Source organism: Colossoma macropomum, unplaced genomic scaffold, assembly GCF_904425465.1.
Source record: "Colossoma macropomum unplaced genomic scaffold, Colossoma_macropomum, whole genome shotgun sequence".
In the NCBI taxonomy this organism is placed as follows: Eukaryota; Metazoa; Chordata; class Actinopteri; order Characiformes; family Serrasalmidae; genus Colossoma; species Colossoma macropomum.
Window position 1 is genome coordinate 34,461,474 of NW_023494804.1, and position 25,633 is coordinate 34,487,106.

At 41.2% G+C, this 25,633-nt stretch overlaps 1 protein-coding gene across 1 annotated transcript in view; it reads left to right on the forward strand.

The window, feature by feature from the left end:
• cblb (Cbl proto-oncogene B, E3 ubiquitin protein ligase) overlaps nucleotides 1-25,633 on the forward strand; it is a 125,714-nt gene that overhangs the window by 81,202 nt on the left and 18,879 nt on the right. The window contains exons 7-12 of the mRNA XM_036595698.1: nucleotides 10,315-10,452; nucleotides 12,264-12,351; nucleotides 13,452-13,583; nucleotides 20,296-20,496; nucleotides 22,543-22,728; nucleotides 24,419-24,778. Of these exons, the coding sequence (XP_036451591.1) occupies nucleotides 10,315-10,452; nucleotides 12,264-12,351; nucleotides 13,452-13,583; nucleotides 20,296-20,496; nucleotides 22,543-22,728; nucleotides 24,419-24,778 (1,105 nt within the window). The remainder of the gene's footprint in view (nucleotides 1-10,314; nucleotides 10,453-12,263; nucleotides 12,352-13,451; nucleotides 13,584-20,295; nucleotides 20,497-22,542; nucleotides 22,729-24,418; nucleotides 24,779-25,633) is intronic.

Here is a 25,633-nt window from a genome sequence, read left to right on the forward strand (position 1 = left end):
GCATTTGTCTTATTTGTGCAAATGCGACCCTAAAGGAAGATTTTTTTTTATTGATTTAAAAAGCAGTGCATCGTGTTACAGCTATATGAGTTGACAAAATGAGCTTTATTAGCATGTAATTACTTTCAATAGTTCAATAACATCATTTCTGTGGTGTGAATAGAGTTCAGCTGAACCTGAACATGAAAATCTATACTGTGCAGTGTTGCCTCTAGGATATTTTTCAGCAGCAGTGAGGGCAGGCCCACAATCCAGGTATCCAGTTAGTTGGCTTTGAACATCAACAGAGAATAGTATTACATTGTGAATGATCTTTTAAACTGTAAAGTCTATCTAACTTAACGTTAGCTTGTCTAATCTACCTTTATCTCTTCTCTCTCTGCCTGTCTTTCACACTAGTCAGGTGCTTAGACATAGGAAGACTGGGTTGGGTGTCACTACGTATCTTCATTTCCTGTATCTGTCGTATATACACACACACACACACACACACACACACACACACACACACATTTCATATATTGGAAACACTAGAGTGTTTGTCACCAGCGTCCAGTGAAGGCAACAATAACTGCATGTTGCAGCTCCTCAGTGATTGTAGTCGTCTCACTCTCATAGTTACATATTGTTTTGAGGGCAAGTGGAGCTCTTTCCCACAGACACTGTCCAGTTTAGGCATCCACCAGTGCTAATGTTACTGAAATTACTGATATCTATATATTTTTTCTTATTCATGATCCAGCATCCTTCAGTGATAAATGTACCAGCTGGAAACAACTTTTGTTTTTATCAAGACAGGCTTCGGTGGAAATCTTGCAATTTAAAAGCTGTATTTGAACAAGAGCTATCTGAGCAAGCATCTAGGCTTCATGGTGGAACTGTGGATGGTTCAAAGGGTCCATCTAGGAAAATATGTTGACAGCATTTATTAGAGGCGTTAATAATTTATCACATAAACATATTACTTAGATATACTTTGACACAACTCAGATTTCTAATGCATATATACTCCTACTTGTCTTTCCTACAGTAAAAACCAACCTGATGGGTGCACTTATTTTTATGCATTATGAAATCCATGCATGGTTTGTTGTTGTTCGTTGAAATCCTTTTTTTTTAAGTCCTGTTAGTAAATTAATCATCAAAAATATTCGTACATTACTGATATTTAGTGACAGCCCTAATAAGGAGTGTGTTGATGAGCGGATCAGGCTGTGAGTGGATTGAAGAGTGTGTGTGTGTGTGTGTGTGTGTGTGTGCTCGGGACCCTTCACTGTGTGTGCCAGTCGCAGTAGCAGTGTGTCACTGCGGAGCTGGATAATGGCAGGGCAATAAAAGAAAGAAGCTACGGGTTAATGGTGAGGGCTGCTTCTGTCTGATTTGCAGTAAGAAAACTGAGCTGTTTTACAGGCCTGACAGAGTACAGTGTGTGTGTGTGCGTGAGTGTATGTGTGTGTGTGCTCATGCACGTGTGTGTGTGTCTGTGTGCTCAGATGAGATGTGAAAAACAGAAGGAAATGGAGGACAGTGGGTGGTCATGCAGAGCTGTCTTTGATTCACTGCATATAAATCTACTGAAGAGGGACAGCAGCTGTGTGTGTGTGTGTGTGTGTGTGTGTGTGTGTGTGTGTGTGTTGTGGTGGTCAGGGCAGCACTCAGGGGGATGCTGACACATGTGATTTCTGGGACACACAGAAAATATCTCTGCTTGAAACACACACACGCACACGCTCAAACACACTCGCCTGCACAAGCACAGGGGATTTGTGGAAACGAAGGGTTGCTGGTTCAAATCCCAGTTTGGGGGCCCTTAGGGATTCCTGCAGGTTTCTGCAACACCCACCCAACCACTGCACGCTCTCAGAGTGACTGTATTTGTGTGGTTCTGTAACACAGATGGTTCTAAATTAGGCACTTCGCTAGCTAGGCACTGCTGCATAAGGGCTAATAGTGTGTGGGTGTTTTAAATAGCCCGTTACTAGCACCGGTGGCTGCAGTGTGTAGCACTGCTTAGCCAAGCAGCTAAACTAGCAGCTTACTTCGCTACCCCAAACATTGCATGATTATTTGCTTGCTGTGCTACAGACTGCCTGCGTTTGGCGAGCTGGTGCTGTGAAATTAGTTGCTTTAAAGTATGTTTGACATGATCACATCAAGCCTTATCTGCATTTTGATTGGATGTCATAATGAAACTTGTTTCACAAAGTTGAAACGCTCGCAACTGTTGTGGCTGAGTTTCAAGTAAGCTGTTGGATTCTTTACATTATGCGTAAAGTTGCATGTAAAGCCAGTCTAAAAAGCTTCCAGATGGTTTTTAAAATATTTTTATACATTTAATTATCTGATTAATAACCAGTGTGCTTAAATTGTTCACTGGGCTACTGAAATTTTTATAATGACCAACAAACCAAGCAAGACCTATAAGGGGGAAAAGTAGGAGTGAAAGTTTTTTCAGGTTTTATTCAATGGTGAGGGGTAGGACATCACCAAGGGCAAAAGGCGGGAATGTCCCCATATTCTGAATTATTGCACCTTAAAACACAAATACAAGGTCAAAAAAAGCCCTCGTAATTATAGTGTAAATGTCATAAATCAATGTGAATTCAAAAATCAATAGTGAGCTCAAAATCGCCTCTTAAAAGGAAGTTGGTAACACTTTACTGAAGCTCAGCATTCATCAGGTTATGACAATTGATATAAAACAGCCCCTGAATTAAGGCCCAGGGTTAAACTCTCTTGCTATTTCTCCTTGTCTTTCTCTGCGGAGATTGTTGCTTGTTTCAGTACCGTTTCTGAAGAACATTGTGCACTAAAATAACTGCATTAGGGATTAGGTTGAGTGGCAGTGTAGTTGCCATTGAGGGATCATACCGCGGTCAGCTCCTCCAGCACCAGCACCGCATCGCGCTCGTGCATTATTACAATTCTGTTTCATATTCAAATCAAATGCATCTCTTACTGACTCATGCAACCCCAACTGTCACAGGAAGACAGCAAAACACTATGCAAATCTATTTAATTAATCATTTTCCTGAGAAATGTAGCAAATATGCGTGATTTAATCAATGAAATGAAACCTCTTTCAAATTCTTTATTCCAGTAATTTGAGACTGCCTGGGCAGAGAAGGATGCTACCAAAGAAGAGTTTAATATGATGAATAGTGGCATTGAGTGAATAAGCTGTTATTAGTGTGGAGTCTGGGTGTGGAGAGAGAGAAGAAATGAGAAAAGAGCAGACGCAGCTTGAGCTTTTGTGTATACACAAGAGGAGGCGAAGGAGATTAGAATTAAAGTGGAAGGGAAAAAGCAGCAAACAATGCAACACTTAATTCAGTACTGTTAGTATTAGGCAGGGGTGCCCAATCCTGGTCCTGGAGAGTTCAAACCCAGCAACTCTTATAACGAGACGCTCCTGAAGGCCTTGATTTCCTGGATCAGGTGTGTTAGATTAGAGTTGGAGCTAAACTCCGCAGGGTGGTAGATCTCCAGGACCAGGATTGGGCACCCCTGATATTAGGCATGTACTGTGATATCAGAATCATATCGATATCAGAATGTAATTGCTTAAAAAAATGGACAATTGAAAGAAGTGTTGAAATAAGTAGGTAGTATTATTGAGACAGGAGGAAAAAACATGGTAAAGTGTGGTGTGTGTGCTCTACTGTGAGTCACCCTGTAAAGTCTGAAATAATAATTTAAAAGTCAGACATGTCGGGACAGACTTTGTGGGAGGTTTTCGAACCACATCATACGTCTTTACATATTTACATCAGGCTCAAAAAGAAGGCCTGCCTCAGTGTTTACATCACAATGGCAGAGTCAACACTGTGCCTATGAAGATATGATGACAGTAGTAGTTCTCTTTGAATCCTCATTCAACACTTCATTCATCAGATTCATCCCCCTGGGGAAGGGGACCAGAGCACAACCAACATTAAAAATGTTCTTCCACGTGTTGCATGGAATTACACACTTCCACCAGCTCTCAGAAATCCTAAAACGTACATAATTTGACTTACTAAATAAATGAGTTCATTATACCTCGACCTGGCTCTTTTACTGCCCTGTTGCAGCTCCACAGCAGAATTAGATTTTTAGATAAAAATAAAATAATCCTACTTTGCAGTAAAATAAAGCTCTGCTGATCGTTCTAACACTCAGTGGTTTTAATCGATTGACTTAATGTAGGTTGTATCTGCTAATTCACCAACCTTTAACCCTGAAGATTGGCACGCGGACTGCTGGTCACCGTAGCAATGACAACAATCTTGCCTAGCCAGTAGCTAACGAAACAGCAAAGAAAAAAAATAAGTCGAACATCCATAATTCAGAGACGAATGGACTTATTTGCGTTCGTAATCACTCCAGCTGGTTTCCTGATACGTTTAATCTGCAACAAGAAACTATGAAACAATAAAAAGTTGCGAAGCTGAAGTCAGTTTTTCGTTCAAATTGTCCTGTTCCACCTAAAATGGTGCAGCAGTTACATTATAGCACCTCAGGCACTGTTTAAGCTGGAACTGGAAAATTCAAACAAGAAGCTGTCGAATGAAAAGCTGACTTCAAATGTTGAGGGACATTTTACAATAACTATTCAATGTTTGCGGAAAAGTTTCCTTCCGGAGATGCAAGAAAAGCAGCTATAGCTGAGCTAAAGCTTAAAGCAGAGCAAAGTGAGTCTACGTTTTTTTTGTTAATATTAAATTTGCCAGCCTACACTAGCAGAGTAGCACATACTGAGACATATTTACAGGTAAAATGTTGTGGCTCCCAAGGAGGTTTGATTTTTGTTGAAAGGACAAAACAGCTCTTCTTAACATTTGGGTTGCGACCACTACTTTAAGCGGACCGAGACCCACAATTTTTGGCGGACCACGCAGTTCATTCGTTTAGTGCGGGCCTGAGTATTAGTGGAGTGTTCAAGCCTGTCAGAACAGACGGAACTAGAGAAAAAGTTGGAACAGTGGAAGAAAACTGTTACTCCCTGCTGCCCTGTTAGAGCTGTGAGTTATAGCCCAGCAGCACAGTGAGGATTAATAACATTTAACACAGAGCTCCATTAGTCCGTTCAGAAGGTCATCCACAGCTGCCTTACAATAACTCTAATTTAATAAAGCAGTCCAGCAACAATACTTTACTGCAGGCCACACGCGTTAACATGACAGAGGGGTGTGCAAGCATGTGTGTGTGTGTGTGTGTGTGTGTGTGTGTGTGTGTGCTAAGCTTGCGGAGTTGTGTGAGTCTTTTGCAGCATGTGTTTGCCTGTTCGTAAGTTGGGAGGGGTAAAAGTAACTCTGAGAGCATCCTTCCTCTTTTATAGGCCTAAGTGTAAACATAGAGTTGTGAGAAAAAGTTTGTGAACTTTTTTTGAAGGATCTGGATTTCTGCATAAACGACTCCTAAAATGCGAACTGCTCATTTACGTCATAAGAATAGACTTATTAAAGACAGTCTTATTTAACAAATGACACAAACATTTTATATTGCTTGGTCAAATGGTTTAAACAAAGGCTGCTATTTTTGTAATAAAATAATAAAAGTATTTTTGTAACAAAATATAATGGACTGTTATAATTCTTAAACATACCTACCTTAGTAGGTACCTAATTTTTGTGTGTTGGTTTGTGTTTTTGCCCCTCTGCCCACCCCAAACCTTGCCGTTTTCCCCTCAAGACAAAAAATTCAGGGCACCCCTAGTTTAAACAGTCAGTGTCTAAATCTTTATTGGAGTCCAGGCAGTTTAGGTATGGCCTTGACATGCTTTGTCATATTTAAAAAAAAATATATACAAATATTTTTACCTTCTCTTCAGAATAGAACTTAGATCAAGTGCAGTACGGCATGATCAAAATACATTTCAGAAGAAAAGTTGTTGATGCATAAGACATGACGCGCGTTGAGGAAGCTTCATGCCGTATGATTTTTGTCGCAATAATGCCGTCACAGAGATTGATATCATGTAAAGGAAAGAGAAATTGGTCTACCGAGCTCAAGCAGACTTTGGAAAATAGCCATTCTATAATTCCCTCTTTTTCACAGACATAAACAACTCCAAACTCTCCCCGGCAATTTTTTTTTCAGGCAACATATTAAAACTGTTACGCTGAGGTCTCTTTTTTTGTCTGATGCTTTTTGGCAGAAAACAGAAAACGTACACAGAATGTCATTTTATGGCATCATAGATGTATCAGCAGAACATCTTTATGGTATAATCAGACCTGCGGCATAACTGAATTGGCTCAGTCTGCCATGGAATTTGGCCAAGTTTTCATTTGCAGACATCTTGTACAGCCTGACGCACAGTAAACATGGAAGGTCACTGTTATTGTGCAGTCTGCAGCAGGATTTACAATAGAATTTCTAAAGATTTTGGCCTGAATTAGTACAGCACAGTGAGCCAGATGATCTCCAAATGGAGGGAATTCAGCACTGCTGCTAATAGAGGTGCGCGATCAGAGTCAGATAGGATCAGTTTTATTTGGATGTTTTGATCGGTGTTGTGATTAAGGACATAAATACTGAGAGCCAATATGTATATTCATGCTACATTTGAATGCTGTCATTATACATCTGAACAGGATGGCTGTGCCTGTGTTTGCCCTTCGCAGCCCAGTTGCCCGTGTTTGACACAATACCACTTTTTCGGAAACCAGTACCAGCGTCGAAATCTTGAGTATTGGCTGACACCGATATCAATAATTTTTTTTTTTTCTTTAAAAATGACTAAACTTTAAAATGAACGTTTAAATGTAGGCTACCATGCTGACGTACTCAAACATACAACTAAAACACTATCATATTGAAAGCAAACATCGGCAGGCAATAAGACAGACAAGCCTTTTGTTCGTGTTCTCCGTGACAGTGCGATGCATGTCAATGTAAGGAAATCACACATAGGTATGCAAAATAATAGAGAAGGATGTGGTGAACGGCGGTGGCTTTCAGGGGCTACTGAGGTACACTGAGCTAACCACGCTCACGGCCTTTGTTTTCACTTGGGCTAGTAATGAATGTTAAATGTAACCTCAGAACTGTAGTATATAGAACTTTCAGTAGCTACTCATTATATATTCCAGTCAGTTAGTCCGATTTTTAGTTTTCGGTCATATAATCATAAACATTTTATAGTCACAGCCCCCTCGGTTTGAACAAAGCCAGGGTCTTATGTAGGGAACTTTAATAAAGTTTAAAGCTGTTTAGTTCAGGAACATGTTTATTGCCGACCCCACCTATCATTACTATATTCATATGCTATATTCCTTTCGTACAAGAACCACTTTTTAATATCTGTGTTAATACAGGATTCAGTTGTTTCGTGCTCTGTAAGTGTGGTACATCAATCATGTAGTATTTCAAGAACTTAGCAATGGCTTTCAGCATGGCTCAACCAATCAGATTTCAGAACTAGGACTATTGATTCTGTGATTGAGTGCGTTTACATGCATTTAATAATCCGATAACTGCAGAAAATCAGATTTTGTCAGTAATCCGATCAACGCGTTTACATGCACTTGAGTAATCAGATGTTGGGGAAACCCTGGGTCTACATGAGTCAGGCAGTGATTGGATTTCTGCTTTGCAACCAGCCAGTAAGCTCACCGAAGAAGACGTGACGTAAACGTAATGTAAAGCTCAAACTTCATGCCGCAGCTTTTTTTTTAATATCGCGCCACTTAACCTGAAAATGTGAAGAGTATTTAAATCCTTTATTTCGGGTTTCAGTGCCACTCCAACAGTGTTTTGCTGCGTCTCGCGGCAACGCTGCTCACTTATTTCTGGTACCGCTGTCATTCTCGTGCATGTGCAGACTGAGAAATCTGAAAGAAATCAGAGTAAGAGCTTTCTTTATCAGATTTCTAGATCGGAGTATGGTTTTTGTATGACTATTTGAATAATCAGATAACTGCGGAAATCCAATTATGATTGGAGGGTGAATGATTAATTGCTGACTGATGACTAATGGTCAGTTATGGGTCAAAAGAATTTGTCAATTTCCCTTCCGATCCAGCATTTTCTGCTGATATCGATCTGATACCAATACCAGATATCAGATCGGTGTCGCATTCTTCTGAATAGGTCTGCTAGACCGTGCTGGACTGGTCTTATGACAGAAAGTCCAGTCTGGGCTCCAGAGCAGGCCTGTGTTTGTTGCTAGGTGATTGCATTCAGTGAGGAGCCTTTAAATAGATCTGAGCTAAGAAGTACAATGTTCTCTCGATTTGCATCACATACCTCTGCAAAGTGACATTTGGCCTCAGTCTCTTGCATGTGGTTCTACTTGTCTTGGCTGTATATACCTGTGATATGCTTGTTTAAGTAGGACTCTTTTCTAAGGTATTTCATGCTTCTCACATGAAGATGTGCATAAAAATATGATGAGATCTTTGCATCACTTCAACTTAGAGATGCTGGCTTTTAATGAGATGTCTTTTCTCGACATCAGCAGAACAGTTTGGTTGTAAAGCTCTTAAACCTCCTCATGCTGCACTAGCAACTCTTCAGACAGCAGTTTTCCCCTGATGAATTGAGCACGACTGTGAAGAATAGCATAAAAGTTCTAAGCCTTTAAAATCTCACGTTTAAATGGCTGTTTATTCACTGAAGCATCAATTTTAACTACACCTACCAGCGTTTTAGGCAAGATGAAACTTGGCTTGACTTGGTGAGGTTGTAGGAGTAGGAGACGCTGGATATAATGTTATGATTGTTGTAGTTGTCATGACGTTTTTTGGCTTAGTGCTTAGTGTTGCACTCTAGTAGCTTCTCCATATTTCTGCATGTGCAGCATGTTCAGGAGTCTTTCTCACACAGCTAGATCAGCTATAACAGGCTTCCTGACTAAGTTTTAGCTTCTCAAAATCGTTTAACAGCATTAGTTTAGACACATTAAAATTATTGATTAATTTTTATACCCTTGCACGTGAAAAGTGACATTTATGGCGAACAGTCAGATGCCTGAAATGTGAGTAGTAGTCATGCGGCTTATTTTTCAAGAAGGAAAATAAATATTTATACATTTATAATAATGAACAGCAATGCCACTGTCTTATGGCTTATTAGAGCGATGTTTGCTTTACATTATCTTATATCGCTGTTGTTGGAACAAAACCTCGTAACTTTACAGAAAAAAAGAGAAAAAACATACTTTACTTTTAATGTAAGTCAGTGGAACCAGAGTTTTTTTCCAAGCCTTTTTGGGCTGTTTGTTTTGGTCTGTTCTTCATGAACTTTATAAACAATGTAAAAGGCAGCAAATATTTTAAAATATTTGTTTCCTCTGCTGAAAAAGTGAGTGTGTTTAATAATTCACTTAATAATCCGATAACTGCAGTAAATCAGATTTTTTCAGTAATCCGATCAACATGTTAACATGCATTTGAGTAATCAGATAATGGGAAACTCCAGGTCTACGTGAGTCAGACAGTAATCGGATTTCTGCTCTGCAACCAGCCAGTAAACTCACAGAAGACGACGTGATGTAAACGTAATGTAAAACTATAACTTCATGTCGCGGCCTTTATTTTTTAAACATTGCTCCACTTTAGCTGAAAATATAAACATACGTCATCTAGAAGATGAAGAATATTTAAATCCTTTATTTTGTGTTTTGTTTCAGCGTCACTCCAAAAGTGTTTTGCTGCCATCTGCAACGCTGCTTGCTTGTTTCCGGTACCGCTGTCTGTTCTCGCGCATGCGCAGACAGAGTAAGAGTTTACATGCACTAAGAAATCTGATTACTTAGCTAAAATCCAGCTCTCTTTATCAGATTTCTTAATCGGATTTCTAGATCGGAGTATGGTGTTTACAGGACCATTTGAATAATCAGTTAACTTATCGGATTATTGAGTGCATGTAAACGCACTCAGTGATAGCGTAAGGTGCCATAGTGATGTGTCCTGGTGAAAAGTGATCTATCAAGGAAGCCACCAGTGACCTCTTGTCTTGGAAACAGTTCTTTGTTTTTCTTTTAACCTCATTTTTCCTGTTCATTCTCAGTTCTACTTTGCATTTTTTAGCTGATCTTTAAAAAAAACTATTTCAGAATTTGAAAAAAGGCAGCTTTATTATGTTTGCTGGGTTTGCTTATCTAGAACTTATAACTCAAGTCCAGTAAAGCTCAACAAAAGTGTGCAAAGTTCCCCTTTAGAGGGTAATAATCTGCTCCAACAGTGTAAATGTTCGATAACGTTTTATTGCATCTATAAGAGATGTTAACTTTATTAACTTAATGAACTCAGCCCTTTGATCATGTATGTTTTGTGAAAGTGAAGCTGACTCTGGTGTCTCCCCGCCCTTTTCTCTGTGCCCCCACAGTTACATCTTTCGGCTGAGCTGCACACGGCTGGGCCAGTGGGCCATCGGCTACGTCACCAGTGATGGAAACATCCTGCAGACCATCCCCCACAACAAACCGCTCTTCCAGGCACTCATTGATGGCTGCCGAGAAGGATTGTAAGTGCTGCCTCTGAAGAGCCAGGATGCAGCAATGAAGCCCCTTTAAACAGAGCTCTGAAACAAACTCACTTCCTTTCGTGAGCTCAGCCAGTCGGACATCAGCTTATTCTGACCCCCCGAAACACAAGACTGAGGGGCAGATTAAACTGAAGACCTTTAAAAGCTTATTGATGGAGGAAAGAGGAAGAGATCAGTTATTCACTGTAGCCGTATGAAGGATTCTGAATAGATCTGTCTGGAATCTCTCTGTTTGTGTCTCTCTGTCTCTCTCTCTCTCTTTCTGTCTCTGTCTCTGTCTCTGTCTCTCTCTCAGTGCCTCTCTCTCTCTCTCGGCCTGTCTTTCGCTCAGTCTGTATCTAAATGTCTTTCCTTCTTTCTTTTTTTCGCTCTCTCCGTTTGCTTGTTTTTTTTTCTATCTGCTCAATATCAATTTCTTTTTTTCTTCCTTCTTTCTTTTTTTCTTTCTTTCTTTCTTTTTTTCTTTCTCTCTGTCTTTTCAGTCTCTCTTTCTGTCTGTTTCGTGCTCTTTCTTTATTCTTTCTTTCTCTTTTTCTCTCTATCTTTTCAGTCTCTCCCTCTTTCTCTCTTCCTTACTTTCTTACTTTCTTTTTTACTTTCTTTCTTTTTGTCTCTATCTTCTCAGTCTGCCTCTCTCTCACTTTCTGTCTTTCTTACTTTTTTTTTCTCTTTATCTCCATCTTCTCAGTCTCTTTCTCACGCTTTCTTTCTTTCTTTCTTTCTTTCTGTCTTTCTTTCTTTCTTTCTTCCTTTCTTTCTTCCTTTCTCCCTTTTCTCTCTATTCTCCCCCCCTTACTTTCTTCCACTCTCTCTTTCTTTCTTTGGTTTTTCTCTCTGTCTATCCAGTCTCTCCCTCTCTCTCCAGTCTGTCCCTCTTCCTCCTGTCTGTCTTTCTCTCTCTATCTCTCTGCACTGGCTGGCAGGTGTATTTTTATTGTGTGTCTGCTGAAGGCATCAGTCTCAGGTTTAGCAGTGACTGGCTGTCAGAGTGTCAGTAGCAGCTGTCAGTGAGGGGATGAGACGAGCTTTGTGAGCCTGTCTGAGAATCTCTCTCTAAAGCATTGCTCACCGTGTTCACACGCTGTCGAGTCCAAAACGCACCTCTCCTGGGCCAGATCAGCCTGCTGTCCAGATGTGCTAGCGGCATGAATCAATGTATCGATTGTGGATTAATTTCTCACTGTAATAAGCAACTTACCGTTTATGTTTGCCTCAATTTTGCCAACACTTTATATACCCACTTCTCACATGCGTCAGCTTGCTAAATGGTAGCAGCAACAATGAAGGTAACAACAACAGCACTTATAACGATAGTGTTAACATGATGATAACTCAGAAAGTCCTTTCCCTCTCATAGCTTTATTCATGGAAAGCAGACGGAAAATAATTGCAAACAGCCATAACAGAGCCAGTAATGGCTGCTTGGAGGGACCTAGATGTCTGTAAATCAGACACGTCTCTCTCCTTCTCTGTGTCTGATTGTGCGATTTTCGCGCCTGCCCCGGCTGAGTGGCTGTATAACTGCGGCTAATGCAGCGCGACCGCTCCTCTGCCACTCCACTGACTCAGGCTGGGCTTTGTGATCAGTGAGAGAGACAGTGAGAGAAGGGAAATGTCCCACTTTGCCGCGGACGCTAATGGAACAGGCAGAAAGGCAATTACACATAAAGATGTTCAAGGCGCTGGCTGTCTACTCGCAGGAGGGTTAGCATGAGTGTGTTGTGTTCTTGGTTTGTTTTTTAGCACTGTGTAATGTGACTCTGACTTTGTCTGTCTCTCTCTCTTCATAGCTATCTGTTCCCTGATGGTCGCAGTTATAACCCTGATTTGACTGGCCTCTGTGAACCCACTCCTCACGACCACATTAAAGTCACCCAGGTGAGGGACAGCTTGAGGGGTTTGTATGCAGATTTAATTTGAGGGTCCGCTCATGCATTCATGCATAACCACATGCAAATAGTAGATTAATGTGTTTAGTCCTGACTCTGCCTGCCTGACTGCCTGTTTGTCTGTTTTAAGTGGTAGTTTGACCAAAAAAAATACTTTCTACATTTTTTTTTGTAAATTTTATCAATGTGGCAAGACATGTTTGGTGTCCGAAGTTTGCTTTCTTAAGTTTTGCTCAAGAGCTTCGAGGTCATAGTAACTAGCAAGTAGCAGAAGCTTGACCTCAAACCATGTGAAATTGGTTTATAATCTCAAAATAGATTTGCTATTGTGCATCCTGAGAATAGCTGTGTTTACATGCAGCCTGATAATCTGTTAATAATCCAACTAACAGCTCAATTGGAATAGAATGCGTCCATGTAAACACCTCAATGGGAATAGTCTAGTCCGATTGAGGCCATTCGGAATGCTAGTTCTATCCAATTGAATGAGGTGGGTAATCCTGTAAAAAATCCGTTAAATAGAAGTATAATAACCGTCTAAACGTCTGTATCTGATTACATTCCCAATCAGAAAGTTTAAGTACGTTCTGATCGTGTGCGTTGCGTCATAGTGAAAGTTTATAATGTTCAACATTGCGGAAGCAGAAACTGGTCTGCAGAGGAGACGAAGTTTATGCTTTGATCTTTAAAAGACGGCGGTGGGACGGGCGTCCAGCTTATGTGTCTCAGAACACGACGTCTTCCTCTCAGCCTTCTGTAATAAGGACGTGTGAAGTACGTTTTCCTGAGTCTGACATCATTGTAAAGTCATTAAAAACACAACTGCACCAACTGAAAACTCGTCTCACTCTGACTGGACGTGATGCTTGTTGTCATGGTAACGTCTACACTAAGCGGTTAACTATGCATGCGCGTCATTTTGGATCTGATTATTTGTAGTGCGCATGTAAACGGATCATGTCAGTCGGATTGGCAAAAATCTGTGAGACACAACTATAAAAACTAAACTCTCACATAGCTAAAAACCATTTTGAGGTTTGTTTGTACTTCTGTCCAAACTGCCACCTTCTCTTCTTCATCTCTCCACAGGAGCAATACGAGTTGTACTGCGAGATGGGCTCTACGTTTCAGCTGTGCAAAATATGCGCAGAGAACGACAAAGATGTGAAGATTGAACCTTGCGGTCACCTCATGTGCACCTCCTGTCTCACAGCCTGGCAGGTACGACCACTTCCACAGTTTTCCTCCTAAAACCTGTGTTCCAACCACACGGGAGGATTCGAGAGCTAAGCATGGCTCCTGCTTTAGGTGTGTGATCCGGTTGATCAGTTCATGCTCCGCCCACAAATGTGATCTTTGCACAGCTGGCAAAAATCCCATTCAACCTAATGAGAAATCATAGGGCACTTTGTTTAGTCACTACATATTAATGTTGACTTTCCAGTTTCAGATGCTTTTCTACCAAGCTGAACTTGTGTTGTGATAGCTAATTGACACTTGGCAAGTCTGAGACAGCAATGAATTTGCCACATGCCAATGTTAGTTTGGTTACATGACCAAAAAATATATCCAAAATAGGCCCAGTCCCATTTCCCATTTTTACCCCTACCCCTTGTTTTCGAGTGTCTCCTTGCCCCTTAGAACGGAGTTCCGAGGGGTAGTGGTTGAAATCTTCCCTCTGAAATGGGACCCTCAAATAAAAAAGAGCATTACTTCATTAACAGGCTACTAGCGCTGCTCTATAAGCGACTCTGCCAGTCTGCCAGTTCAGCAACCTCACTGCTGGGCTTCAGTTACATTTAAAACATCATATGCCTTCAAAGAGGGGGGGGGCAATTATTTATTATCGCCCACCCCTATATCTTCAGGGATATGACGCTGAAGTCAGCTATTCACCAGCTTCTTGTTCGAATTTTCCCGTTCCACCTTAAATGGAGCAGTAGCTCTGACGCCTGAGGAGCCAGAATGTAAATGCGGCACCATTTAAGGTAGAACGGGAAATTTAGCAAGCTAGTTACCAAAACATCAGCATACTGTTAGATTTTAATGCTTGTTATGAAGAAAAAGACCATAATACATTGAAACGACATTAAACTAAGATCACACAATGGTTATCATACTTGTTTAACTGAGAACATTCTCACATTTGTGGGATTCTTTGGTCACTTGCGCAGCAAACTTGCAGTTTTTTGTTTTTTTTTTGTCCTCAAGGGAGACTTTGGAGTGTGCCTCTAAAAACTGTCTGTTTGGAGGGCCGTAACACCTCCCCCCCTGCCCCTCTATCTCAACAAGAATCGGGAGACCCCACCCCTAGGCCTGAACGTGTAAAACAGAGGGGTAAGGGCTAAGTGGTAGGGGCGAGAGGTGAAATGGGATCAGGCCATATTCGAACACTTCGCCCTTTCATGTGCATACAAAGTAAACATTTGGTATTTTGGCAAAAAACCGACTTGCGCACTACAATGTCTCATTAGGTTCAATGGGATTTTTGCCAACGTTCTGTAAAGCTTTTCAACCTCGCAACAGTTGCTATGAAAGAGCTCGTCTGTGGGCGGGGCATGAATAGATCATTTGTGTAGGATGTTGAGAGTTCTGGAACGCGATCTGAGGCAGAGTTATGTTTTGTGGCTGTAGGTGTTTGCCTTGATGTTCATGGTGAGCTTTATCAGGGGGTCAGTCTGTTTTTGTGAAGTCAAGCTCCACTGGACTGCAAAAGCAGAAGTGAAAGACGTTTAGGGGTGCGTGACGGCAGATAGCACGCTTTATTCTGCAGCTGTACCCAGGCAGAAAATGCAGACAAGTTATCCCACAGCACTCTGATAAAACACCATTTCAGCACTGCCTGCTTCTTTGTTAAGTGGATCTGGCGGAGAGTGCTTTAATCACTGCTGATATGAATATTAAGTTGTCTGAGAGAGTTTGCTGATTGTGGCATGGTGGAGTAAGCGAGAGCAGCACTCAGTCTTAAAGGAGACTAAGTAAGCAGAACTACGTTTTCATTGCCAGTTCAAATGTGCATTATATGTAATTACAGCTGCCAATCAAAAATGGTAAAACTGGCTACTGGTTGTTGGGATTTGCTGCTTGATTCTGTGTCACATATCACAAACATTAAAACCTTTGCATCAGTGACAGATTCAGCAGACCTGTTGATATTAACTGCTGTTCTGTGTGCTAGTTGGACCATGTTCTGTCTTATTTTAATGCAAGTTAATGTAAAGAGATTTGGTCACACTTTATCTGGATGGCCTCCTATAGATGCTCTACAGATAGTTAAATCATTAACTTAATTTCCGGTGATGTTCAGTTGATTATCAACAACATTATGATTAGGGTTAGGAGTAGTCATAGGTTTTTCCTAGAGGATAAGGTTAGGGTTAGGATTAGAATTAAGGTTAGGGATAGATTTAATGAACTCTTTCACACTGAACTTGAAGTTTAATTGCATTTAATGTTTATTTAGTTGAATGTCACTTATAGACAGACTGAGCATTTACAAAGCATCTACAGTGGCGCATCCAAATAAAGTGTTTTGAGATTTTATTTTAGATCACTTTGCAGCATTTTTACTGATTAATTCAACATGAAATTTTCACACAAGGTTGAGGAAAGCTTGTGTTTAGATCATGTAGTAAAATAAAAATTGAAATAGTTTTTTATCTGGAGAGCTGCTATGAAATGTAATGTTCACCACTAACGGTGTGTCAATACGCAGGATAATATTCATTATTTCTGTATAGGGGTTGCGAGATGATGTGCAGCTTGTTGAATCTTTTCTTAGTCCGTCACCGGGAATCGTTTCTTTGTCCGCGGTAGGCTTACCAAACCAGTTTCTTTCCAGTTTTAAGAGCTGTGCAGAAGAGCTTTTGGTAACACTTTCTACGAATGTCACCTTTGTAAGCATCTATAAACACATTCATAACATGTTATAATGCATTCATAAGACATTATAAACATAGCTATAAATAGTTATAAAAATGTATTACACGTTATAGCCATGTTTATTATGCATTATGAATTGTTAACATAATACATTATAAGTACTGATCATAACAAATTGTAAGAGCTCATAAGTCGTATTTGTCCGCTCTAAGTAAAGTGAAGCGTACTGTACTAAAGCCTCCTCCAGTGTTCAGAGTGAGGCTTCAAGTTGAAGTATTTACTGAAGGATTTACTGAAACACTAAAACATACATAATAAAGCACATTACAGGCTTCAAATGTCAGAGTTTAAACTAGTGCTGCCATCAGTGTTTTACCCAATGTGGGAAAGGTAATGTACACCACCGTTAGCTTGGTATTTGTCTTTACGCTCTCCAAGCTGGGACTGACTTCTTTGGCACGGACATTATAACGTGTTATTAGCACTATGTATAATGCATTATATTAACAATTCATAATATATAATAACCATGGCTATAAAGTGTAATTCAGTGTAATTCTTTTTTATAACTATTTATAACCATGTTTATAATGCCTTATGAATACATTATAACATGTTATAAATGTGTTTATAGATGCTTACAAAGGTGACATTCATAGAAAGTATTACCGAGTTTTTTTTTGTTTGTTTTAGCTGCCACCAATTAAGTGGAACAAGACACATTGATCAGGCGGTCTCACTCCGCTTCACTACAAACTCTGGTGCAGTTTGTTTGAAGTATGAATGCAATACAGGCGAAGACGTTTAAACGGGCCAAAGACAGAACGTTGTAAAACAACAAGGATGTGAAATATGTTCAGATTTAATGGAGAGTATGTGTCAAAATGTCATACATTGTGTGGTTTTGTGTGTGTGTGCATGTGCATGCATCTGTAATTGCGTATGAGTGTTTATAATCACCTCCATAATGACTCATTAGTTGCGGCCAGAGATGGCAGTAACTTTGGAGTGTCACTGGAGCATCTGTGCGCTTTTCCAGTAAACAGCTTCCTCTGACAGAACCATGAGGGGAGCAGATCTGAGTTCAGAGGTCCAGCAGGAAAGCTAGTCTTTACTGTTGCATATGCGTATGTCATTGCTCTTGGTGCAAGCAGGCTACTGGACTATAGTAACCTGTATGCGTGGGTGTCGTTGCTCTTTAAACAGATGGGCTTCTTGTTCACAGTGGAGTGTATGTGTAAATGTCATTGGTGCAGAGGAAGTGGCTGCAGTATCGGCATCTTAAGCCACATTCACATTACAATAAGTGTGGGCGAAATGGCAGCGCTATAATATCACAATGCTTGAAAACATTTTCAGAATACATACAGTTGTGTGCAGAAGTGAGAGACCAACCTTTTGTTTATTTAATTTCCAGTCAAAACAGTCTGATTCAGTTATGTATAAAGTAATCCACTTTCAAAAGAAAGGTGAGAGTCAAAGAAAATAAGTGAAAAAAACTAGTTTTCCAAAGTTAGAGTTAAAAAATGATTTAGAAATACAGAGAAAATGAGACAATGCAAGACCTGGTAGACACCAAAACTGTCCTCATTAGATAAACAGGACTTAAAGCTTTCGTCTTTGAGAGAGAGGAGAAAATCTGACCATCCTTCCACTGTGAGAAGACAACTCAACACTGTGGGTCTGAAAGGATGTGTAGCTGTCAAGAAGCTCTTATTGAGAAAAGGATATTGACAAAAAAGGAGAAAGTTTGCAAATCAAAGAAGCTGCTGGTGCTCTCAGAACAGTGGACTGACCACCCCAAAGTCCAGACCTCAACATCACTGAATGTGTTTGTTTGAGATTATTCGGATTCTGCGAAGCTGAAAATGCAACCAATGTCTAAGACTGAACTTTGGAGGTGTGGAAAAACATCCCTGCAGATTTCTTTGGAAAACTGAAATATGTTTGATGTACTTTCTGTTTTTTTCCTGATATTAAGAAACAAAGTTTTGACTGTAAAATAAATAAATAAAGTGTGGTATTTGACTTTTACACTGTCCTGTACAATATTTTAAATTCAATGTTTGCAAAAAGCTATTAAAGAAAGAACGTGAAGAAGTGAAGGTAATAGCATAATAGGCTGACATCGGATCAGTTACTGATCACCAGTTCTTTAACTGTTCTCTTCTGATGAGCCTCTGGACCTCTAGCTAGCCTGATTTTGAGAGAGCTTTATTAACACAGCAGGGAAAATCATATTTTGCATTGCAAGTCGTAAGTGACCAAGTCTGATTCAGTTCATGTTGGTCCATTGGGCAGTGAGGTACGGTGCGGTGCACTTTTTCGTCATTTCCACTGCCCAAGGAATCATACGAGACCTGAGTACCTGTTCTGGAGTTGCTGAGGATACAAAGTGTGCTGAACCACAACGTATGAGAGGGGCTAGAATCTGCACAGACCATTAATTGGTGCAACACCGTCATCACAGAATTGCTATGCGACGTCCTTCGAGTCAGACCACAGCCATTTCTAAAAACACACTGACTATCCAGAACTGCCGTCTATGCTTCTTTACATGAACCAGATGCAAATCACTTCCATTGTTGCTGCTGTTATTCGTGTTTACTGTTAACACTGGAGTCGTGTGAGAAACCATGTGGCCACCACACAACCTCCAGAGAACCCGCCTACTTTCATCGTTCTGGGAAATGGGTACTCAAGCAGAGTGATAGTAGTTCAGGGTTTGGATTAATAACCGCACTGTGCTGTACCACAACACCAGTATTAATTATGCAGGCGTGCGTACGCTGGCGCATGCTGCATATGCTGCGCACTGAATAGTGAAAAACACATGAAATTTAATTGGAATAGTTAATCTGAATCACATGCCCAGAGATTATGGATATTATGGATTATAGTTATAGAGATTTGAATCAGATTTAAAACTATGTGCAAAAGTGCCTTGAACCTGATTGGAAAAATGGATCTTATATCTTTTTGTTGTTCAGACTGTAAAGTCTTTCTGTCAAAAACTGAACAAAGCTTCTGTGGATAGTGACCTTCCACTTAACTCTTCATCCCTGTTAGCATCACTTTAATGTAAGAGAGCCTGCTGAGGACTGTCTCACTCCACAGCTGCCGGGGCCATTAATATTCATTGCTGTTTTTCCGGTTAATTTTTAGGGGATTCACCTGATGCACCCCCCCAACACACACACACACACACACACACACCCACTTGTATTTACTGTTCACACTCTGAGTTAGACTCATGAAACGCATGAGTAAAGCGTGCGCACAGTGGACTAGTTCCCCGAAATGGTCTTTAAAGGGGTCCCCTGCCCCCTTTCCTCATTCTGAACAGCTTTAATGGGGCTGGGTAATAGAGAGCTCTCATTCTCTCTGCCTGCAACTCTAATTAGTATTAGCTTTCAAACAACGCTTTGATGCCTCGCGCAAGTCCCCGTCCAGATGGCCTCCAAGATCATCTTTTGTTCTTGTAAATATTGACACTCTTTGATTCTAGGAGTTTAAGTAGAGGAAATGAAAGATGGATGTTCTTTTTTTCCCCCCCTTATGCCATGTGCAATCTGTCATCAGGCATGGAAGCCTGCGAGATGTTGGAGCTGCTTTCCTCTTAGAGCGTGTGTGCATGCATCCTCTACTCAGCCTGCAAATGATCATTTAGAGGGAAGGAGGCTTGTGGTACCAGAGCCTGCAGATCAGGCCTCAGTGAAGGCATGTGTTCCCCAGCTGGTGCTGATTGCTGCTCTTGCCGCCTCCGATTCAGCAAGGAAAGCACTTCCTCATGCACGGGGACTGTTTACAGCTTTAGACAAATAAGCAGGCCAGAGCTGCCGAGATGGGCTTTAGCAGAGGCGCTCGAGTGTGTGTGTTTGCCTGTGATTGTGTCCATGTGTGTGTACATGCAGTTACAGGCTATTTAAGGAACTTTTACTTGTGTTGGAATTTTGTGTGTGTGTGTGTGTGTGTGTGTGTGTGTGTGTGTGTGTGTACATGTGGTGTTCTCTGTGTTAATTGGTGCCTCATGCCTCCCTCTCCTCCGCAGGAGTCAGATGGCCAAGGCTGTCCCTTCTGCCGCTGCGAGATTAAGGGCACGGAAAGGATCATTGTGGACCCTTTCGATCCGCGCAACGAAGGTGCCAAATGCTTCTTCCTGGACCAGTTCACCTCACCCATGCTGGACCTGGATGATGATGATGACCGAGATGACTCGCTCGTTATGAATGGCCTGGCTAACATCAGAAAGGTAAAGAGCACTATGAGCACTACGAAAGCTAGCCTAGCAAGTGTGCCCTACCATGATAATTCCAACACCACCTAGGTTCGCAGGTCAGTTGGCAGTGGCACTAAGGCTATGTTCACATTACCAGGTTGAAGTGGCACAAATCTGATTTTTTACCCTAATGTGACTCAGATCTGATGTTTTCAGGGCTGTGTGGACATGCAGATCTGATCATTTCAAATCCGACCTGAGCCACGTTCAAATGTGGTCCTAGATCGTATACGTGTCCGATTCGTGGCCATGTGACCTTAAAGTGACACTCGAATTCATGTGCTTTTTTTCCACTGCGTGTGTGCCATCATTCAGCGTTACCATGGCAGCAGCGCTGAACAGAAGTTAAAGCCTGTAAACGGTGGAAAAGCAACACATCTCACCTTTGTCACCTTCGTCTCGCTCTAATAATGAAGCTGAGAGCTGATCAGAGTTAATTATCTTCTCAGCAAAGCTCGTTCTGCTCGTTAGTTTGTGCTGGTGATGCATGTGATTCATTCACGTGACGTTACTGAGTAGGATGTGCGCATACTGGTCATTTCAGGACGCCGGTTCGTTCACATTAGTGACTGATTTGAATCACTTACCTAAAGGAGTGTGAACCATCGTGTCAGAGAGATCAGATTTGAGCAAAAAATCGGATTTGAGAAATGAGGCTTGTAATGTGAACATAGCCTTACATATATATTTACAGCTTTTAGCAGCTGCTCTAAATCAGAATGACTTAAACGAGTACTTTGTTGTGCACTGCATCCTAACTAGTACAAATAAATTAGATCCCAACTTGACAAGAATGTGAAGTTGCGTGTGACTGTAGTCCCAAGAAGCCAACACAACACTATGTTTTGGTTTTCTGGATACATATTAACCTAATTACAGACTCAAGCGAGCACCTGAGGCTCAGTTGGATTTGGTTCAAGTTTAGGCTTGGCCAGGACACGCCATCTGTTTCAATGTAAAGCTGAGCGTACGTTACAAAGTGAGTGCCTCAAAGTTCTGGTTCATTAGCTTATTCAGGCACTCACGCAAGTCCAACAACAAACTCCACCATTTCGATTATCTGCTGTGCATATGGAGTAGGTTATACATGCCTTCCCTTCCACTTCACATAGATCTCCCATTGGATGCTCTCTGTATCACACTGACCATCTCACTCTACAGGAATATTTTGAGTCATAAAAAGTAAACATGTTTGAGGATATTGGAAGGCGTCTAGTCACTCCAGAGCTAGGTCAGAAGATGAGATTGAGTCGTTTGTGATCTCAGTAGCTGATCATTGTCACTAGCTTGTGATTGAGTGCCTGTAAATTCTGGAAATTCACCTCCAATCTTGAAAATTTGTCTGAAGGGGCAAATCGAAGGTGAAACATGACCAGAACGACACAGTGTAAGGCCGTAAGGCAGCATACCTTAAGAACCAGGAGATTTCTCAAGCCCAGAAACTACAAAATGCCTTTACTTCTCAGCATTTCCTTTACGTTCAATACTTGACACCACTGAGTTATATAATTTTCTATTTCTACTTTTCATCCTAGTCCTTTTGAACTTAATACTGGAAATATGCAGCATCTATTTTATCCACCACGCTCGCTAAAGGTCCAAGCCTCTTTTCTGCTGGCTCTATTTTTCTCTCCCTGCTTCACTTCAAACAGCTCTATCACCGGCACTCGATCCTGGTGAGCTGACTCTGAGCTGGATCTGTGGACTACAGCGAGTGCCTTTCAAAGGAGACATTCTGTCCTACACCGGCATAAATGTCAGCCATTTTTACTGGAGAAAGAAACCTTTTCTAAGCCATCTGGCCGCGACATTGAACCCTCCTCGGCAATAGCGAGTCAATTTTGTTAGCGGTTTTAAAAGCAAAAAGCAAATGGAGTGCACCTTCAGCTAGAAGAGTATTTTTCCGTTTTTTCCACAGCACTTAAATGCACTCGTCTTTATTGAGGTTCTGTTGAGGTGTTGGCCTGTGAGAATCTATGAAATCAACAGAAGTGCGCTCTCTTCATTTGTCTGCCTCAGTGTACGGAGCTCCAGAACTCTCCAGTGATGTCTCCCAGCTCTTCCCCTGTAAGCCAGCGCAGAAAACCCGCAGCAGACCACACGGGCATTCAGCATCTCAGCCTGCCGCCCGTGCCGCCCCGTCTCGACCTCATCCAGAAGGGTGTGATCCGTTCACCCGCCGCAAGCCCCACCGGGTCACCAAAGGTGTGTCTACGTTTGTGTTTGATTTCGTCAGTATCTAGAATGTTTCTGAAGGTGAGGATCTCAGCTTTTGAGATAGTAATACAGCCACACAGTGAATACTTTCAGGGCATTAAAGCTATTAAGACCAGTCCACTCTATCATCTGCTAAGCTGCCAATGTTGTGGTGTTATGTTTATTTTATTACAATATAAAAGATTGAATATTCCATTTTGTTGCTACCAAAACAATCATAACACTAACGGAAATGTACGGTGGTGACAGTTGTAGCTAATTTTGATCAGAACTCAAAAACGCTAGCCAAACAAAGCTTTGAACAGTTATACACACATAAGAATATAATGATTTTATTAAAATACAATACGTTATGCAGAAAATGTGTTTTAGTAGTGACAGTTCTTAATGTTACACACTGCTTTTCAGGTTTTGAGACACATTTACTTCAAAACAGTGTGATTTAACTGCTCACTGTGTGGACATGAGGGATATGGATGCAGCTCTAAAATGCAGGGGTGTGGCTAAAATAAGGCGCACCTACAACACTCTGTCTGTGTGTTTCGGTAGCGACATGAAAACATGGAGAAGTTTTTTTGTTAATTTAAACTCTTTAAAAGAAATGGTAAAGATCTTTTAAAAAACAACATTAAATTGTTCAAAATGTAAATATTTAAATTATTTTTACAGGTTGAAATTTAAGGGTTAGGGTTTGGGACAGCCATGTTTTAATAAGAGAACCCTATAAACAATGATTTTATTATCTCTGTTAACGCCTTGGGTTTAAATAGATGATAACATAATCCTTGTAAATATCGAAGGTCTGATATCTAAATTTTTTGTATCGTTTTTTAAATGGTGGACCACAATTTGAACAAAGTCTGTAGAATGGTTGCAATAAAAAGCCCAACCAGATCTACTTTTGATTATTAGGGCTTGAAGAATGCTACAGGAAGCTGATTTTGCAAACGTGTGCGTGAAGAAAGGGGAGGTCTTGCTGATTTTCTAATAATAAAATGACAAAAGATTTAAAAATATGCTTGAATTTCTTTCTTTTATTTTAAAAAAAGGCTCAAACTCATTTTTTTTGCAGAAAAACTTGGCTTCATTAAGAACCTAGAAATTCAATGATTAAAGCCTATTGTGACTAAAGCAGACGCTAGGATGCTATAGACAGACGCTGCTCCAGCACAATCCAGCACATTCAGATTCCTGGGTTCTGAATTTAGTGCATCTCTACCTTTGAATACAGATTGAGACTTTCACTTTGGCTAAAACATGAGTGCATATCACATAAAATTTGAATGATAGGAAGCATATGATGCCACTAACATCCTAATCTAAATACTGTAGTGAACTGATGTGTTTTGGACTACTTTTTTTTTTTGAATTGTCTATTTTATAGTGTCTTGAATGAACTTGTATTTAAAGTCATAGTTAACCTTGTTTGGACAAACGAAAGGTGGCTTCCTTAACCTCAGCTGAAACACTGGCTGTTGAGCTTATTACCTTTTACCACAGTGGTCTAAATAGAGCACAACGGAATAAAATAGCTTTACAAAAAATATCAGAATTTAAACTAACCTTAATATAGCCAATGATGCCTTGCCCTGTCAAATCAAACTGGGATATCACTACTTTTTATTCTACGACTGGGGTCTCTGATTCTGTGTCCTGTGCCGCTCTCCTCTTCCATCAGTCTTCGCCTGGGATGGCCAGAAAACAGGACAAGCCCCTTCCTGCCCCTCCGCCTCCTCAGAGAGACCCGCCTCCTCCCCCTCCTCCTGAACGCCCTCCTCCCATCCCTCCCGAAGGCCGAGCTGCCTGGATAGCCGTGCCCTCCTCCGGGCTGCCCAGAGATCCTGCACTGCCCCCAGAGGCCTGGAGCCCCAAGGACAGCAGCCCCCTGTCGGACGGCAGAGCCGGAGTGGAGCGCTCGCCTAAACTTGCCCACGTCGCCCCTGCTCATATCAACGGGAGACCTCTCAGCTGCACTGTTGCTGAGCTAGCGGTCAACCGGTCTAGCTACAGACCAGACACACACACAGACTGCAGTAAGGTAAGATGTGCACACCGAGGGCTGTTGTGCTTGATTTTAGCCGTCATGAGGCTACTTGAGCAGCTTCGTTTACATACTTAGTACCTCTGGTCTGTCTAGGCTTAAAAGCTATGTCCACTAGGAGGCAGGTCAGAGTCGAAAATGCCTTCATTTATCACTTCTTCTGATTTAGCAAAAGATCGACAATGTACGTGAAAACTACTGAGGGGGCTACATTATTGTTTATCATAGTAAGACATGCCGTGCCGTCCCGTTTTTGTTGATATTCTTTGTTTTTCAGGTCACATCATATATCTTTACAGGGATATTTATAAGGATTATTATCTTTACGTATTAATGTCGCATGCACAGACTTAAAAAGAAGCTCAGGCTCCATCTTTAGATCTCAAAAGCATAATCAAATTTAAGTGACCTTTATTAATCCCACAACGGGGAAATTTAACCCATCCGTACACTGAAACACCACATACACACTAGTGAACACACACACTTGGGGGGCAGTGAGCACACTTGTCCGGAGTGATGGGCAGCCCTATCCACTGTGCCCGGGAGGCAGGGGGTTAGGTGACCTGCTCAAGGGCACTTCAGTCACGTTCTGTTAGCTCAGGGGATCGAAGCGGCAACCTTCCGGTCACAAGGCTGATTCCCTAACCTCCAGCCCGTTTACTTTGTCATCCACTTGGGGAAGGGGACTGAAGCACAACCCACGCTATAAAATAGTCTTAGACACATTGTGAGCAATTACATATGTCCACTAGAGAGGTCTCCAAATACTCAAATCCCCAAAACATACATGGTGCAGCTTGATAAACAGATATAAGAATGCAGTGATAAGGAATTTCTGGGCTGCTAACA